The sequence below is a fragment of the Urocampus carinirostris genome, chromosome 3 (assembly GCF_059441175.1).
Source record: "Urocampus carinirostris isolate Australia breed hairy pipefish chromosome 3, RoL_Ucar_1.0, whole genome shotgun sequence".
Lineage (NCBI taxonomy): Eukaryota > Metazoa > Chordata > Actinopteri > Syngnathiformes > Syngnathidae > Urocampus > Urocampus carinirostris.
The window spans coordinates 9,290,609-9,310,177 of NC_142351.1; the positions used below are offsets into that span (position 1 = coordinate 9,290,609).

Sequence of the window (19,569 nt, forward strand, 5' to 3'; positions counted from 1 at the left end):
CTAGAATGGAAAGGAAAAATCATTACAATAAGAAGAGCAAGCAAATTAAAAACAGAAAGTAGAAATCAAGTAAAATAATAATGTACTGTACACAGGAGATTAATTCATTCTCGGATTGTGCTCACGTCTCAAGCTATCCAAAATAACTGAACTTAATCCGTATCCGGCCTCCCAAAAGCATTTACATTAAACCAAATAGCTATATAACACATCTTTCTGATCAATAAAAACACATTGAAATAGAAATTGCACCTAAAAATACAGAGATCCCTGGCTACTGTGTGCTTCATGGATTTTGAATGGAATTGCCGTTATTGTCATTGATATCAACCTATCGTGCTTGTGTTCTGCCACATATTGCACACAGCAAATACTATCACGGAGCAGGTTGTGTGTGTTGGGTGGGTGTGACAGTCTGTGTCGGCGACTGAGTGACAGCCAGGGTTGGGTAGGGTTACTTTAACTGGATTACTTTCAATTACTTTTGGATTACCCCAATACCAAATATGCTAATAAAAGACAAAATAAAATAAATACGAATAAAATGACTCAATTTTGCGCTGGCTTGGGGAGTAACGGAATACATGGAACGGCAAAAATGATGTTGGCAAGCTGTTTGGATTTATTTTCATTTTGTTTCCGCCGCATTTTATGTTAGTTTTGCCGGAGATCAAAGAGATCAAAGCCAGGAGAGAAAGCTTACCACGTGTTGTGAGTAATAATTGTATTCATATTTAGTTTCGTTTGTCTTTTATTAGCATATTTGGTATTGGAGTAATCCAAAAGTAATTGAAAGTAATCAAGTTAAAGTAAATCTATCCAACCCTGGTGACAGCATACAGAACCCAAACAGCTGGCGCCGGTGGGCGTACTCACAAACGGCCACCAAAACAAACGCGACAGCTAGTAGCTTTAGCGGCTTGTTAAATTGAAAATAAATTCATCAATTAAATCTGTATCCAAACAAAGTCAGAGGAGCAAAAACAAACCGTGGGTGCTCTGTGGATTGTTATCGCATCCAGGAATCAGCAATAGCGAGGCTTTAGAACTGGCCTAGTGCTATGTCTAGGCTAACAACTCTAAGAAAACCCTGCGGCGGCTGCATCTCGCCAACGCCAGATCCATTATCACCCCGCAATAACCATTAGATTTCGGGTAATCCTGCAGCCCTAGTTAACAGGGTTACCTGACGTCAAAACGAAGCAGCAACGCAATGAAGATACCAGGGATGACAATGTCCCCCAGACCCAGCATGGCAAAGTTGCTGGCACTAAGGCCTTTCTCCAGCAAGTCTTGAGGGAAGACCACTGAAAAGAAGAGAGAAAACACATCAAGAAGTTGCTATTTTGCTCACAAGTTGAGCAGAGAGCAGATAGAATAACGTGCTTCACTATTGACTGCATTTCCAGTTTTATGATCTGGCTTCACTGGGTATATTTCAGTACGGAGATCAATTCAGATTCAGATCTACTTTATTGTCATTCTAGTACACGTGTATACAGAACGAAATGTCGATACATCTGACCCGCACAGTTTCCTTGAATGTACAGATATAAATAAAATGTTTTATTGAGTTGGAGTATCGAAGTACTAATAATATACTAAATAATTATGGCTATGTATAGTATTATACAATAGTGCAAAGAGTGCAAGAGTAGCAGCTAACCAGATGTGCAAAATGGGCAGTCAGGTAAACAAGTCACTGTACAGTAATGTATGATGAACTAATGATCGTGCATCGCATATAATGTAAATACATACATTTGTAATTTAATATTTTTCTTCATAAATCATTAGTTTTTAGGAACAGCAAATTCAATTAACCCCTTAAAGTTCCTGTACCTAAAATCCTAATCCAAGATGTACCCAAAGTAAATTGAATTCTGTTCTTGAACCATTTGGTGAATATGGGCGTTTTTTGTCTCTTTTGCAATGTACGACTCAGAAGTTTTGTCCCAAACTGAAATAGTCACTGCAAGTGCTACTGACATTGAGTAATCAGAGTTCGAACACAAAGAAACAGAAATAAAAGGTGGGGGTTTTTTTTTTGCCCGATTTGCCCGAGTGTAGCATGGGCATCTTGGCTGAAAAATAGGTGAGACAATAGCTTGAAGCCTTACTGTCAAATTTTATCAGAAAAACTTTTTACACATTATTCTAGAAGTAAAAGACTTTACATAAGTGGCCATATGGAGACATTTACAGCTATGAAAACCTCTGCAACTGTACATTTTACTTTGGCCAATTTCTTTTAGACATTTTGAAAGAGTTGTAAATGTTTTACTTTTCTTTCCATGAGTCAATCCATAAATTGTGCACACTTGTGCGTAATAGTAGCACCTGCTTCAAAATGGATCCCGGGTTGCATTTATGGATGTTTATTTTAGAAAAAAAAATTCAAGCCTGTTTGTAAATGCAAATTAGGTGGCGAAACTAATGGATTACTAGAAATAAGGTCCAACGAAACAGAAATGTTTTAGGCGGATTCTTATTTATCTGTTGGCATTATCCTGTGTTTTGCAGGAAATATTTGACATTATTGGATTCGCTGGACAGTCCTGGCTCTCACGACTCCATATTTGCTGGGAATCCTATTATCTGACTCGCTGACTTCCAGGGGACTTACTGGTAAGCTATCCTTGCTTTAAAGTTTTTGGGTATCTTGTTTCAGACTGTGATCTATCTTTGATGAATACAATTTGAGAGGGTCATCACATCTCAAGTCCCAAGAGTTTAAAACTTTAAGGCGTTAAATATAACATACATCAGACATAGTGGTATTTGAGAAGTGAAATTAAGTTTATAGGATTTACAGAAAGTGCGCGATAATTCAACCGTTCCCATTTTTTTGGGCACACCGAAATTCCATATCTACACAACTTCCACGCACGTTTTATGGTTAGAACGCAGAGTTTCTGCAGATTCGAACGATACCAAACATTACAAGACAAAATCATAATTGCTGGCACTGCGAGCATTTAAGTCAAACAATGGCTGACATACAAATATTTCAATAGAGATATCAGTGTCTGAAACTCTGGACAAAAAGTTAGCGGACACCAGGGCAGACAACTCTGAAAAGTTCTGAGTGACTAAAATGTGTCCAGGTCCTGCTAAAATATAATTGGAGGTGTGTCATGCACAACTGTAATTACTATACATTTTAATACAATATTTGTGTCACTTTCAATGATGTGATTGAATAAAGTGTTGCAAAATTGCAATCAATCAACAATACTCACATTTGATGGGTGCCTCGAACGATTTGGCAACGGTCACCATCACATTCGTACCAAATACCTAGGAGAATCAGAGTGATTGTTATTCATCATCAGTGATATTTAAGTGGCACTTTATTGGTGTTAATGTTGGCAAGTATACAGTGCCTTGAAAAAGTGTTTGCCCCTTCCTTAATTTTGTGTTTTCTGCATAATTGTCAAACCGTCAACAAACCAATTTTAATATCACACAGAGACAACTGTAAAGTAGGCTTAAACGTATTTACTCAAGATGTGTATTTCTAATCAGTTTAATGTTCCTTTTGGCATCTCTTAGTCTTCCTGTCTTTGTTTAAAGGTGTTGGGGGGTGGTCTTTTGTCTTTGTCTCAACGTACCAGTTCTTTTGCCATGTCTTGTGATCTCAATAAAACACAAAGGCAGGCTGGGGAAAAGCCAGAAGGAACGTGGTCAAAGAGACAAAAGCGAGTAAATTAAAAAACCTAAACAAGCCTTTGCCTGAGCTTCCTTCTATGGTTAGCCAATATTTTTTTTAACTCTCCCACACTTCAGTGGTTGTTTTAGACCCAACACAACCCAAGGGTATACAAAATGCAGGCTTTTGTAGCATGAGCTGAGCGTTTAAGGTCTCAACATCTTAATTGAATTATAATCTTGATTTTGACTTGACCACTCTGAAACCCCCGTTTTGTTTCGTCTTCCCCTGTCAGAGACGGACTTGCTGGTGTGTTTCGGATCGTAGTCCTGCGGCACGACCCAAGAGCGCTTGAGTTTGAGGGCACCGCAGCAAGTTATACTGGTCCTGAAGCAGCAAATTATCGTAAACGTTTGATTTCCATTATCACTGCCAAAGGTGGCCCAACTTAATTTTTTTTAGAGGGCGTTTTGGAATCAGTCGTTTCCTACTTTCCCCTAAAATGAAATATGAATTAAAAAATCTGAGTAAAACGATTCTCAAGATCAAATATAGGTTAATCGATAAATGCACCATTCCGATGTGACATATTTTGAAGTTAATAAATTATTTGAATAATCAATAACATTATCTGAAGAAATGGGTTTAACATTTCTGTTAAACTCATCCTCCCTTTCAGAGCACCACATCTGTTTTTAACCTGTTTTATCAGGAGAACGGATGGAAAACCCCCGCTATCAGTCATTAATATGAAGGTTAGCTACAATTCTTTGTAGTGTGTTAACAATTCATGATATTTTAATTGACACACACAAGTACTAAAGGTAATGGGAATCGAGTGGACATTTAATAGTAAATTAAATAACATTCTGAACCAACTAAGGCTGATAAGTGAAAGACTGAAGGCTAGATTTAAGCGCGATTGTGCTAATGAAATAAAGAACAACACTGTTGCCTGAACCGGAGTGATTTGAGAGCTTCCCAACTAAAAACTGTGAGACAGGGCGACGTTGAACCGGGCCATGGCAAAACGTAGCCTAATTTGCAAATCGAGACTGGCTCCAAATGGAAGCTCAAGGTCTGTCTGCTGGAGGTCAGGAGGCTTAATGAAGTTTCTATCCATCTATCCAGCTACGCTGGTCATATCCCTCTATAGGGGTGAGCGACAGCAAAACAAACACATACAAAAATAAAGAAAATAAAAAAGGGAAGAAGTAGCAAAAAACACACACAAACATTTTTGGACCATGGCGAACCCAAATGCCCACACAAGTTAAGCACCTCAGCATCCAAGTTGGTCATGCTTTCGTCCCTCCAGATGAAACGGGACACAAGAAAGCGACCGTGTCACTCGGGTCAGGGTGACACAACACACTCTTCTGTTCAACAGCAGGGCCCGACAGCTTTCACTGGTTTACCCCTGCCGCATCATATGGGTGCCCTGCCCATCCCTTAGAACCTTGTCCAAACATCCCACTATCCTTTCACAACACCTCTCCACTCATTCCTATCACCATTATATTTAGACCTCTTTCCTGCAGTGCACTCATAACACTATCCATCCACATCAAACGCAACCTTCCTCTTGGTCTCCTTCCATTTACTTGAAATGAAATGATCTGCATTTATATAGACTTCCCGAAGCGCGTTACAATGTGCTTCACACTTACCCATTCACACACACTCACAAACCAATAGCGGCCGTGCAGCCATGCGAGGCGCCAACCTGCTTATTGGAGGCATTAGGGATTCAGTGTCTTGCCCAAGGACACTTCGACATATAACACGGAAGAGCCGGGAATCGAACCTGCGATCTCTTGATCCCCAGACGAGCGCTCTACCTCCTGAGCTAATGCCGCCCTCTTATGCCGCCTACTTCTGCATTAATGAAGTTTAGATTTAAAAAATAAAATCAAATTAAAAAAAATTCATCCTTCTCCTGTCTCTGGGTGGAACCGGGACCCAAATTTGTTGGGAGGAAGGACACTAAGGCCGGTTCAATGTCTTCATTTGAGTCAGACTTGAAATTCCTAAAGTGAGAGTACGTGCGGTGGAAGTACAACTGCTAGATCCAACATATTAACCAGCAAAAGATGGTGATTGTTTACTTATGCTGAACACCAGCGGAGACCTTACACCAAGGGTGTCCAAACTTTTAAGAAGAGGCCAGATTTGGTAAAGTGAAAATGTATGAGGGCCGACTATTCAGCCTTGCATTCTTTGAACAGTTTTTAATAAATTCATCCTCAGTGAATAGTTTTCAGTGCTTGGCGTTCAGGGGCACGGCCTCGCAGCTCTCCTTTGTACCATTTTCATTTGACTCGCAGGGTCCCATAAAAAAGCGCAGCAGTGCCGTTAAAACAGCTTCCATTTGCTTCCTCTTTTCACAGTGTTCGTTTACAATTAGGTTTTTGTAGCACGTTTGGGCTGGCAGTGCCTCTTGAAATTACTTTTTTTTAAAAAAAACAAAACAGTCTCTTGGCAAATTAGGATTTGTTTCAGATTTGGGTGAAAAAAACTACCCGAATTTTCCCTCAATTTTCTTTTTTATTTCCACATGTTGTAAATGGGGTAGGCTTATATTCTCACAGAAAGCCAAAGGCAAGGTGGCCAAATGATTTTATAGCGCTTTCAACATTACTGGCGAGCCACATATTATTACCGTATTTTCCGCACTATAAGGCGCACCGGGTTATAGGGCGCACCCCGAAAAAATAGTTTTTGGTCCTATTTTTGCCATACATAAGGCGCACCGGATTATAAGGCGCTACAATGGGAACGTCGACAAAACAGTCAGATAGTTCAGTCAAACTTATTACCCCCTTAACATTCCGAAAGCTTGCAAAGATGCAAATACGTGTCGAGAACACGTGCGGATGCGGTGTCCGTACGATGTCACTCAAATGCATCGTATGCATATCATTCGGAAGGTAGAAGTCTTGGGATTCAAGAAATGCCAACCATTCCTTAGTTTCTATTTTCTTTTTCGCTCGCAACTTTACTGTGCATATGACAATAAACACTTGGAATTGAGTTGAATTTAAAAATAGACACTCCATTCCATCCATTATCTGCACCGCTTATCACAGAAACATCAAGTTCAGTCTGAAACAAGATACACGGATAATATATAGCCGGAGTAGCTCACCAAAGTCGTTGTGTTCATAATAATGTGCAGCCAATGTCCTCATATCCGTGAGTGTAGTAAATCCAGGAGAATAAAATATTTACAAATACAGTATAGTAAAAAATGCTTTCTGTATGCCGTCAACCACGTGCTATACACATTCATCTTTTTCGGCCAATTGCAGGCTTTGTTTTGCCGTTTAAGCCAATGCCAGCCTGTAAATGATAAAAAGGATCCGCCCCTTGACCTCCGAATAACTTTAGCCAATAGTGATCGATTTAAATGATGATTGACACATTGGTTAGCCAATGAAACGCCGGTAAATAAATCCCAGCATACACCGCGGACTACTTGGCGTTCGGGGGAAAATCTAGTCGGCGGCTGCAAGTTAGTTGGAAGACTTTGCGACTTAATGTTGATCCATAAATAAGGCGCACTGTATTATAAGGCGCATGGTCAGCTTTTGAAAAAAATAAAGGCTTTTAGGTGCGCCTTATAGTGCGGAAAATACGGTAATTTTATCACAGAGGCCGAGGGCCAATAAAAATTTGACCACGGGCCGAAAATGGCCCCCAGGCCGGACTTTGGACATGGGTTGCGTTAAGTTGTAGTTGTGAGGGGCGCTTACCCAGAAAATATCGTAGACAAACAGCCCTCCTAACAGGATGCATCCAGTACTGACATTGTTCAGGTGCAGAAGTTCCACCCCGTTGAGTGCAAAAGCCAAGCCGAAGAGATTGTTAGCGATCCAATGCTGCGAGGACACGACAACAGATCCCGTTATTCCAAACTACAAGATGAACAGCTTACGAGCGTACGATATCAAATGAAAAATGACGTTCAATACCTTTTTCAGGATGTACCACACGCCCACCACACCGCTGGCAAGTAGACACACCAAATTGTTGGTGTCAAACTCGTAGTTAATGATCTCTGAAAAGACAAACGGAACATTTCATGAAGAGCTACTTGCTACCAAAGAGGAAAGCGTGCGTCTTGTCTCACCTTCTTTGGCCTCTTGAGCACCTTGTGTGAAGAGCAGCTGGTATTGTTTGATTGGCAAGGAAGCAGGAATAAACCTGGCGAGCAGAGGACTAAGGTACCAAGAAAGAGACGTAACCATTACTATTCAACAGACTGCTGTCAAAATGGAATGCCTGTGAGACCTACCTCAATGTGTGAGACAGTGCCAGCACACCAAGCACAAAGAAATAGGCCGACAGCAGCAGGTTTATGTATTCTTGGGAAAACACCTGCAATAGCAACGCACAGGTCCAAAATTACACACAAATAGGTCGACTGTGAACCTAAATTTACTTTCAGTGAAGCAATTTTCAACACGATGCTGGTAAGAAGTACTATGGCCAATTAAGAATCTAGTAACGAAGCACATTAATCCAAAGCTGTCGGTTTGGAACTTTGCCTTCCTGGTTTTGTGAAATATCTAATAACTATGCTGTTCTCTGCTCTTATAGGTTCAAAACTTACATGTCTAAAAGCTGTGAGCAAACAGACTATCAGGGGAGTCCAACCGTTCAAAGAATACTACAGTAAGACCTCGGTTATCACGGTTAATGGGGACCAAAACCACCCGCGATAAGTGAAAATCCGAGAAGTAGCGACGCCCCTTCAAAAATGCTTAAAAAAAACAAAAACCAAAAAAAACTTTTATTATAATTATTTTTTAGACCTGTGAAGCTCTGAACCCGCGAACGTGAAACCGCAAACGTGGAACCACCGAAGTAGCGACGCCCCTTCAAAAATGCTTAAAAAAAACGAAAAAAACTTAAAAAAAAAATAATAATTTTTATTCTATTATAATTATTTTTTAGGCCTGTGAAGCTCTGAACCCGCGAACGTGGAACCACGAAGTAGCGACGCCCCTTCAAAAATGCTTAAAAAACAAAACAAAAACAAAAAAAACCTTATTATAATTATTTTTTAGACCTGTGAAGCTCTGAACCCGCGAACGTGGAACCACGAAGTAACGACGCCCCTTCAAAAATGCTTTAAAAAAAAAACCAAAACAACCTTTTTTAAAAAAAAAATCATTTTATTCTATTATAATTATTTTTTAGACCTGTGAAGCTCTGAACCCGCGAACGTGAAACCGCAAACGTGGAACCACGAAGTAGCGACGCCCCTTCAAAAATGCTTAAAAAAAAAATTTTTTTTTTTAAATTATTTTATTTTGTTACTTTTATCTTTTAGACCAGCGAAATTCTGAATCCGCAAACGTCGAAGCGCGAAGTAGTAAGGTCCCACTGTAACTACATCATAAAATATCGTAAACAATGTAGTGTATTTAGAATTCATTCCTTCCACAACACTCTGAACGCAGGTTAATTTGTATCTTGCCCCAGGAAGACTCAATAATTTTTAGTGATGCGTGATAATTGGAGTTGGTTATAAGACTGATAATAGAAAAATAAATAAAATGTAGATTTGATTAGTCAGGGCGGTGGCTAGTGTGTCTGCGGCACAGTTCTGAGGCCATGGGATTAAATCCAGCTAACAGCCTTCCTGTGCGGAGTTTGCATGTTCTCTCCATGCTTGCATGGGTTTTTTTCTGGGCACTCCGGTTTCCTCCCACATTCCAAAACATGCATGTCAGGTGAATTGGCCGGTCCAAATTGTCCCTAAGTGTGAATGAGTGAGTGAGTGAGTTGTCTGTCCCTGTGTGCCCTCGACTGGCTGGCAACCAGTCCATGGTGTCCCCTGCCCACTGTCCGAAGATAGCTGGGATGGGCTCCAGCACCCCCGCGAACCTACTGAGGATAAGCGGTGTAGATAATGGATGGATGGACGGTTCATAGAATAGTTGCACGATGTGTTGTCAAGGGGAAGGGGCTTGGAAAGTAAAAGGGGTTAGGGAAGAAAATGCTAAAGTACTGGAAGGAGGGGCGTGAGTTTAACTGATTTAGTGAGTTTGTGTGAAACTCTGGTCAGCAGCGTTCCCTCTAAGCTCCGCGCGTGCGCAATTGCGCAGTGCTCGCACATTCTCAGCGCACAAGAAAATCTAGCCAGCGCACAAAAATGAGGGCTCAAAATTACTAATTAAGAAGCGACTTAAGTCAAAGTTACAGTGCATGACGGTCAAAATACACGGGTTCCCCTGACGTTGTGTCCTAACTGCGGTATTTTGAAGTCGAGTCGAAGTAGAACGAAGTTGAGTAAAGTTAGTAGAGTTTGTCGCGAAGCGGCTTCTTCGGCTAGGCTCACTAAAAGGAACCGGCTCTTTAGGCTCCTAAACAGCTCTTCAGGTTTTTTTTGCTTCTTTCATCCCAACATGACCAAATATGATGTAAAATTATGCACAAAATGACTTAAAGGAATGGGGGAATAGAACAAAAAAGAAAAAAGTACCGAAATGAAAAAGTAGTGAAAAGCTGAGAAAAAAACAAAAAGAGGAAAAAAAGAAGGAAAATTTTAGAAAAAAAAGCCACAAAAAAGAAAAATAAATGTCGGAAAAAAGTAAATAGAGAACAAAAAGAAAAAAGTAACAGCTCGGAAAAAATAAACACAATGAGATTTTTTTTAAAGGAATTAAAAAAAAAAGTAGAAAAAAAAACACGTAAAAAAGAAAACTGTGTTGCATTCAAATAATTTCCAATTATATCAAGTGAATCTTGTTGCCAACATTGTACTTCCACTAAAAAATGTGATTAAGTACAGTTCTGTATCTTACAACCGACTCAATAAGCCCCCCAAAATGTTAATATTATGCGACAAAATATATCAGGAAATAAAAAGAAATGGATATCTTGTGAATGAATTGTAAGAACAAACGACGTTTGTAGGCCGTACAACCTTTGCAATAGTACACGAGTCCATTCATTCAAAAGAGAAAAATAATTTTGCATTGCCGGAATCTCAGCAAAATGTAACTTGATGTCAAGTTTTGGACATGTTTGATAATGAATTATCTTGCCACACTTGGGATTATGGTTGCTCACTGTTGTTTCAAGCGTTGCTCACCGACTTTGTGAGAACGCTCAGGCCCGTGGAAAATTAGAGGGAACATTGCTGGTGCTGGTCAGTGATTATTTTTTGTTGTTGTGTACATTATTTATTTTGACTTCTTTAACTCTTAAAATCTGCATTTACATCAATGCACATCAAACAAAAGCCCGGGTCTCAAGAGGTTGAAATAATGCTTTTGTAAATTTCCATTCCACTATGAAGGCCAGGCACCTAAAAAAAAGCATTGCTTAGATATTCTACCTCGACCCCATCTTTTTGCAAACCCAGCTCCATTTCGAAGGAAACAAAGAAAATATTGCAAAGTCACCTTGAAGAAAAGGTAGAGCCCAAATAGGGTACAACTGGCGATGATTGGGAATCTAGCAGCATCTCGACTGGTGATGGTCTCTGGCATGTCTGAAGGGTTCTGTGGATACAAGAAAGAAAAATGCTTGGACAACATATTCAAACACGTGGAAGTGATTACCAAACATGTGCCATTCATCGATGTCAAATGACTTAAAGGGACAGTGTATTACAGGGGTCACATTTGGTAAGCTGAAAGTGTGTGGGGCCGAGTGTTCCGCCTGGAATTCTGGGAACAGTCTAATAAATTCACCCTCCGTGAAAGGTTCGCAGTGCTTGCCGATCATAGCTCGCTGTTGTCGCGTTTTCATTTGACTCGCAGGGTCTTGCGAAAAGCGCGCCCGTGACGTAAAAACAGCTTCCAGACGCTTCACCTTTTTCACAGCGGTCGTTTCAAGTTAGCTTTTTTGTGGTCAGCATGTTTCATCTGGCAGTGCCTCTTGATATTATATTCTTTGAAAACCTCCATAGTCTCTTGGCAAATTAGGCGGACACGGTTATTTCACTGAAAAATACTTCAACGGATCTCGAGAGAAGGTAGAAACGGGTCTCGATTATTATATAAAAAGTTATAGTCATGGCATCAAGGTGTCCAAAGATGCCAATAACCTTGTAATGTTGATCTATGATCTAAGTCTTCAGCCCCGTACCAACTGCAAGTAGAAATGGATTCAGATTTATCAGCTCTGACAGACTCTTACTGCAAATGTAAGTCAGTGTATGTACACTTGGTTTTCCCTTTAGGAGTTGTAGATGTGTCCCCTTACTCTTATTTCTTGGAGCATGACTTTTTAAGTTCATAACTTATGACAGAACAAACCCATTCTGTAATCTTTCAAACAGTGTTTTTAGGTTTCCATTTCATGGTAATATACCAAATGAAGGTGGCAGGAAGGAGCTACACGCCGTGCTGTGAGGTTAATAGCGTGCTGCGTTATAACGAACCCAACAGCAGCGTAAACTTCAATTTAATACGAACAAAACACTTACTGTAGAACAAATCCCAAAACTGTATGTAACATCCTACATGCCCACATTTCTTGTGTAAATATTGTGTAAATTATAACCTTATCGTCTTTGTTTTTTTTTATCCTCACTGTTAAATGTGAACTGGAGTGCCACGCCCAATTTTGTTGTCACAATATGTTCAACCCATTTTGTAACAATGACAATAAAGGTATATTCTATTCTATTCTAAATACCGTTGGATTACTTTCAACGGGACCCGGACTCTGCAGGTCTGCATCAAACCTTAAGTACCGGTATCATTTTCCGTTCGTTATGCCGGCTGTGATTTTTGGACTGTGTACTTTATATTCAGTTATAACCACGGGACTTAAAGTCGAATTTGGGTTACTTTTGTGATTGGGTTACATGGTTTAATGTGGGCGCATGCGGCTTCTACACAGGTGCGGCTTGTGTAAGTACAAAAAATCCTCTTAAAATGTGGTGGGTGCGGCTTATAATCAGGTGCGCTCTATAGCCCGGAATTTACGGTAACTTATTTCCGATTCCAACCAATCATCTCCACGTTGAGTTGAACATGAGGTCCACCGCATGCTTTTATCCACTTCAAACATTTCTCCAAATTAGTTTTTGGCGAGCAATCGTTCCGGATACCTCTGATCAACGTTATAATTCTCCAGACACATCGTTCAACCAGTTTTGATAGGAAACTCTCTTACAAATTGTTCAGGTTACAAAGCTACTCCCAGAACGAAATTCGTAAGTAGAAGTACCACTGTACAAGCGTGTGGATTACATGTGATTCAAAGATGGATGAGCTGAAAAGTCATCCTCCCATCCTGATTGGCTGAGAAAAAGCGCTGAATTGATCGCAAAAATATATTTAAGGAATGGATTGAGTCTTCAAACCAACCCACTGCAGATGGTGACTACATGAAGGAGTCCATCAAGATATCAGCTATTTGCAGACTTCAAGAACAGAAGTGAAATAATATAGAAAATTGAAGACATGACTCTCTCCACTACAACAGTGAAGGAAAAGGCCGTTAAAATAGCAAGCAACACCACCGGACATCAAATAAAAGACAATTAACGCCAGAATACTCATTTGGCTGTGATTAGTCTTGCGATGTGATGATTTATTTCATGTTGACAAGGCAATGAAACATACTGTGTTTCATTATATTGAAATTAAGTTAAACTTGAGGCGCTTTCCTCCAACAGAGTAGTCGCCTGGTCCATTATTCTCCACAGGACACGCTGCATCGAACTTTGTCATTTTAATAGTAGGCTAACATAGCTAATATAAATAAATCCAGTATAGGTTGCAATTATTAGAAGGCTTATGATTTTTTTGCGGCTCCAATCAACGTTTTTGGGTTGCCTACCCCTGATCTACCCAACATTTTGGATTTAGAGTTGGGCAATCACCATCAACAAGTATGCAAAACTTCCTGAATTTCAAAATGGACTTGGTGTAAATTTTCAGGCTTTTAGGTTGATTTGACACGAAATGACCCAGGAGCAATTTTTGGAGATATCGTCGTTGGGTGTCGCCCCAAAATATACGCAGAGAGGAGATATGACAGAAAGGGAACGCTCTTTTTTTGCATTCGAGACACTTTCCAAGTTCCATACGTTCAACATTGGTCTTTATAGTGTTCTCAAATAAAGTTAAGATATCTCGTGTATGTTGTCCGCCCCGGCTCCGCCAGCATATCAGCTTGTGACCTCCTGCAACAACGTCAACCCACGACCTTCACCAGATGCCTACATACTTATTAATTATTATCCGCATTCCACAACACAGTGTGATTTTCTACTATTGGGAATTCAGGCCCTTTTTAAGGACGACGGACTTTGGAAAAGTCATTTCATAAAAACAAACTACTGAGCTTTCAGTTTTTAATTCTAGTTTAAAGGTGCGGTGGGTATTTTGAGGCGTCCTTAAAAAAAGTTTAAAATGAAATATTTTATTTAATAAGTATGTGTTATCAAAGCCCAACTGAGTTCAAAGAACCTTTAAGTTTTTTTTGCACCACGCCTATCAGCTTTTCTTACTTTTACCCTGGGTTTTCCGGCCACAGAGCACATTACGCTGGAGGAAAGGAGGCGGGGAGGAGAGTGATTTCACGCGCATGCTCACAGTTTTCTTTTAATTTAGGATGAAAATGGTGAAAGTAAGAAAATGACCGTTTCAAATACAGCCCAAATGCCAACCCAAACCCCAAAATACAATCAATTAAATCAAAGTTTTTGTACCACTAGGAGGCACTCAATATTACACACTGTCCCTTTAAACTAATTATTTTTATTTACCTTTTCAAAAAAAAAAAATAGTAGTAAAAAGGCAATGCTGCACTCTTTTTTGCCCAAATCCTCAAAATAAAAATGACATCCCAAATTGCATTTTCTATGGCGTTTCTTTAGTTTTATCAAATAAAGGAAACAAACTTTAATTCATTACAATCGTAATGAAATTAAACCTCATTGCATCTTTCAACCGAGTCGTCACGTGGTGCGTCATCCTCCACGAAATACAAAAAAAAACAAGGGTTGGGTGTGTAGTTTGAGGTGACCTTAAAACATTTAAAATTAAATCATTTCTCTATTTAGTATGTGTAACAATACTCAATTGAGTTCAAAGAGCCTTCACATATATATTTTTCCCACCCCTGCAATCGGCTTTTATCTCACTTTCGTCATTAGTGTTCTGGCCACCGAGCGCATTAGACTGGAGGAAAGGAGGCAGGAAAGAATAGAATAGAATAGAATATACCTTTATTGTCATTGTTACAAATGGGCTAACATATTGTGACAACGAAATTGGGCATGACACTCCAGTTTTACACATTCATAGTGAGGTATGAGCAAGAAGATAAAGGAACAGAGAAGATAATGTTATAAGACAAGGGGGATAAGGCTATAGTTATCATTTACATGGTATTTACATGGAGAGTGATTTCATGCGCGCGCTTGTGGATTTCTTTTACTGTAGGATGAAAACGGTGAAAGTAAGAAAAGGATCGTTTTAAATACAGTCTGAATGCCAACCCAAAAAGATGAAAAAGAAAAGAGTTTATTTGAGCGCGTCTAAGAATTTCACATACTTTCGCACGCAACAAAAGGAGCTTGACGGAGGCTGCAATGAAAATTTCAGCCAGAAGAGGGGGTCACCAATTAGAATAGTTTTAAGTCAGGAACATCAACTTTAAGTCTCTAATCATCTAATTTTGTCATATCGCCCAGACGTGCCTATTCCAGACCCTTACTCTTACCCAGGGTTGGGTAGGGTTACTTTAACTGGATTACTTTCAATGACTTTTGGATTACTCCAATACCAAATATGCTAATAAAAGAAACTAAATATGAATACAATTACCAAATTTTGTGCAGGCTTGGGGAGTAACGGAATACATGGAACGGCAAAAATGAAGATGTTGGCAAGCTCATCTCATCTCATCAGCTGTACCGCTTATCCTTATTAGGGTCGCGGGTGGGCTGGAGCCCATCCCAGCCATCTCCGGGCAGTGGGCAGGGGACACCCTGAACTGGTTGCCAGCCAATCGCAGGGCACACGCGGACAGACAACTCACTCGCTCAGTCACACCTAGGGACAATTTGGACCGGCCAATTTACCTGAAATGCATGTTTTTGGAATGTGGGAGGAAACCGGAGTGCCCGGAGGAAACCCACGCAAGCACGGGGAGAACATACAAACTCCGCACAGGAAGTCCGGAGCTGGATTTGAACCCACGACAGGTTCCCATGACATGAACTGTGCCGCACAAGCGCTAACCACTGCGCCGCCGTGCTGCCCATGTTGGCAAGCTGTTTGGATTTATTTTCATTTTGTTTCTGTCGCATTTTATGTTCGTTTTGCCGGAGATCAAAGAGATCATAGCCAGGAGAGAAAGCTTACCGCGTGTTGTGAGTCATAATTTTAAGTCTTGACCCTTAAAAAATAAATGGCAACGTGAAGAGTGACCAAAATGTCCTCACTTGGCAAAAATGGATTTAATTTTTGGGGTTGAAAACTCATTTAGGTCCTCCCATCATTGCATGTACCAGAAAAAGACAAGTGTGTACGCTTTTAATTTGCATCTCTCATACTCACTCGGATGCCAAACTCGTACGCTTTTTCTCCAATCTCCTACAAACGAGACAGAGGTAGATGGAGAGGAAGTGGGGAAAAAAAGGATCAAGATCAGAAGAGAAGCTATGGAGAGCATTAAAGTGTACAATAGGTTGTTAAACAAGTAGAAGAGAAAGAATTAAGGATTGGACCAAAGAAGAAAATACTTGAACAGATGTTTCAAAAATTATTAAGTATTTGAGTCACCTACTGAAGGATTTTATACATTTGACTATAAAAGATTTTATACGATTGAATACAAGTTACATTTATTGAGTGCAATGAAGATTTTCACCGAGTAGGCTTTAGTTCAATGACGGTCACGCTGTTCCGAATGCAGAATATTTTGTCTAGTTCTGTTGATAACAGGACTCTGACGCAGGACGGCAGGCATTGTTTAGAGAGGTGGTGGAGCTGACGATGGGCTTCATTGGCACGCCCATGGGAGGAGTCGGCACACTATCTTGCGAAAAAGCGTGGGCCGAGAGAAAAAAACTAGAGGACTTCAGAGAAGGCTGGCCAGAGATGCCAACGGCACTAATTCGACTAATTCGGCCATATTCGATGGAATACACTTAGTTAAATTGCTAATGAAATTAAATCTGCCTCCGTGTGAAAACATCAGCTATTCTTGTTCATCTTTTCCATCAAGAAACCAGCGCGCATTGTTGGGTGAATGTAGGTTGTGTTTGGTTAATGGAGTCAGATAACTAATTCGAACAATTTGGTAAACGGTACATTTTAATATTCAATTCCCAACACTACCAAAAATTGAACCAGAGGTCAATCATGTTGGTTTTCAAAAACACACTTCATATCATCCTTTTTTTCTCTTTAATTTGTCGACAGCCCAAATTAGGGCTGAACGATGAACTGAAATTGAATGGATAAAGCCATCTGACGTAGTGCGGTTGTGTCATGGCAAGACACTGTGGTTTTCTGTCGAGGATTTAGAGTTCTATGTTTGCGATGTCCCCCCCCCCTTCGTTATTTGAGTGATTGAGTGTTTGGCCAACCAGGATTGTCACAGTTTGGGTTTTAACAGCACTGGCCAATCAGAGGCGAGATTTAACAGCACGAGCCAATGAAGGCGAGGCAATGTTTGCAAGCGGAACGCTTTCCTACCCAACGTTGAGTTGTTCTGGGGGAATCCCCTCCAAACATTTGTAGACTAAACCACTATTAAAGTGGTTATCTATTGCTAATTGTAGGTAGGTAATTACATTGATTGGGGAATCAAAAAGTAAATGGTCAGCAGAACGCAATCCTTACAAAGCTTCCCAGATTTGAGCACCGTTTTCTTAAGATGAAAGCATGTCACTCTGATTAAGTGTAAGGGAAATTATAATTTGAATTTGCCTTAGTATGATTTTATCCTCAAAAGTACCTAAACGAAGCCAAAGATTATATCCAGGTTGTTTGTATTCTTGCAACAATTGAATTTTCTCTTGGGGCCTACCAACTATTAATCAAGTTGGCCTTCATTTTAGTGCCGGGAAGTCTGGTCAAGAGCTTGCCTCCCTTTTCTACATTCCCTTCACTCCACAGTGACGCATTGTACCTTGTGTTACAAAGTTTCACTTTCCTTACTGCTCTTTATTATGCTTGCACACCATCTAGCGACCAGCATTATTCGCTTGATTAAACATGTGATTTCTGTCCAAACCAATCAGATTCGTTTCATGTATTCATGTGATCTCGCTTAAGCCAATCAGATGTTTTATGCCTGTGTTTTCAATAAATTAGTCTCTAGCCATTGGAGGTGTGTGATTCCTTCCTGTGACGATCTTGGAAGCAGATCTAGGGGAAAACTCAGGTGGGACGCGCCTCTGATGGAAGGGCTATAAAAAACCTTATCGCATCGAAGTTGCAATACTTGTATGGTGTCGCTATTAGCTTTTTTTTTTTTTTTTTTTTTTTCTTTCCAAAAAATTGTATAACTGCAGTCAAATATTAAACTGAAGACTTATTATTAAAATCTCTGATTTTTCATTAATATTATAATAATAGGTACTTAACATTCTCCCAAGGCAAAATACTACTATAATTTTACATGCACCTTTGCATTATTACGCATCATTTTTAAAAGGTATTAGATGTGACACAGTGTATTAATTCACCAGGACAAGTTGCTGTAACACAGAATGGAGCCATAGTGCATGCATTGGAATAAGTCCAACTAGGTAAGCCTAATTGATAGAACATCACAAGGCCAACTCGATATACTCGTGTTTTTTTTTTTTGTGAGTTAATATGAATTGCAGGGAAAAACAGCACATGAGAAAGTCCGGGTGGATCAAACAAGGTTAGTCAAATATTGCAAGTGGCCTTTCAAGCACCAAGCAAAAAAGGGGGGAAAAAAAATTCAAAAAGTAAAAGGCCTAGAAAAAAAAAAAGCTTGAAAGAAAACAATGAAGGAACAAATAAAAGAAAACAAAATAGAGAAGAAGAAAAGCAAGAAATAAACAAAATGGGCAAAAAAATAAAGAAAAAAGAGAAAAAAACAGTGGGAGTCTCTTTGAAGGGTCTTGTGTTGCATTCAGATAATTTCCAAGCATATCAAGTCAATCTTGTTGCCAACATTGTATTGATGTGATTTATTACAGTTCTGGATTGTGCAACTGACTCAATAAATCCCCCAAAACGTTAGTATAATGTATTAAAAGATACTTTTTTAAAAACCCAAAATGGAACTCTCATGTACAAGTAACGTTTGTGGGCCATGTGACCTTTCCAATAAGCCATTAGTCGAGTCATTAAAATGTGGAAAAATAATTTAGCATTACCGAAAACTGTGAAATGTAACTTGATTCAAGTTTTGCATGCGACCATGCAGCTCTTAGGCACTCCCCTGGTGGTTCCCTGGCACTTCTTCAACAAACAACCGCCCCAACAACCTCCACCAAGTAGAATGCCCAGCAATGTCAAGCCCGGCAATGCTGGGCCATTATGCTCGTGATACCATAAAAGAGCAATAAAATTTTGGTTGTTTGCACTTACATGGCTATACATAACCAAGCTTCCAGCATTAATCAGGTTTAAATGATGTAGAAGTACATAAAAAAGCATGGATTGGATGAGCTGGGGATGATAGAAGTGGAACGTGGGGACTTCTACATTAGTTAAAAGCATCCTCACAGACCCTCTATTTCAGGGGTGTCAAACTCCTTCTAGCTCGGGGTCAGATAGTATGGGGGGAAAAAATACGGAAGGCAGAAGAGTAAATCAAAATCAAAGAAAAAAACAAAGAAATAGAGAAGAGAGAGAAACAGAAAGACAAAGTAAGAGGGAGAGAAAAAGACAGAAAGAAAAAGGAGAAAGAGAAGAGAACCAGAGAAATATAAATACAAAGAAAGAAAG

The 19,569-nt window shown here is 39.8% G+C and overlaps 1 protein-coding gene across 4 annotated transcripts in view; it reads right to left on the reverse strand.

The window, feature by feature from the left end:
• Positions 1–19,569, reverse strand: part of hm13 (histocompatibility (minor) 13) — a 34,220-nt gene that overhangs the window by 9,503 nt on the left and 5,148 nt on the right. For 2 of the 4 annotated variants that reach the window (XM_088330571.1, XM_088330573.1), the window contains exons 2-9: positions 16,192–16,227; positions 11,071–11,169; positions 7,950–8,032; positions 7,785–7,873; positions 7,627–7,712; positions 7,408–7,533; positions 3,243–3,300; positions 1,187–1,307 (exon numbers count right to left, since the gene is read on the reverse strand). In XM_088330571.1, coding sequence (XP_088186697.1) covers positions 1,187–1,307; positions 3,243–3,300; positions 7,408–7,533; positions 7,627–7,712; positions 7,785–7,873; positions 7,950–8,032; positions 11,071–11,169; positions 16,192–16,227 — 698 coding nt within the window. The remainder of the gene's footprint in view (positions 1–1,186; positions 1,308–3,242; positions 3,301–7,407; positions 7,534–7,626; positions 7,713–7,784; positions 7,874–7,949; positions 8,033–11,070; positions 11,170–16,191; positions 16,228–19,569) is intronic. The other 2 variants (XM_088330572.1, XM_088330574.1) reach the window with 1 other exon arrangement.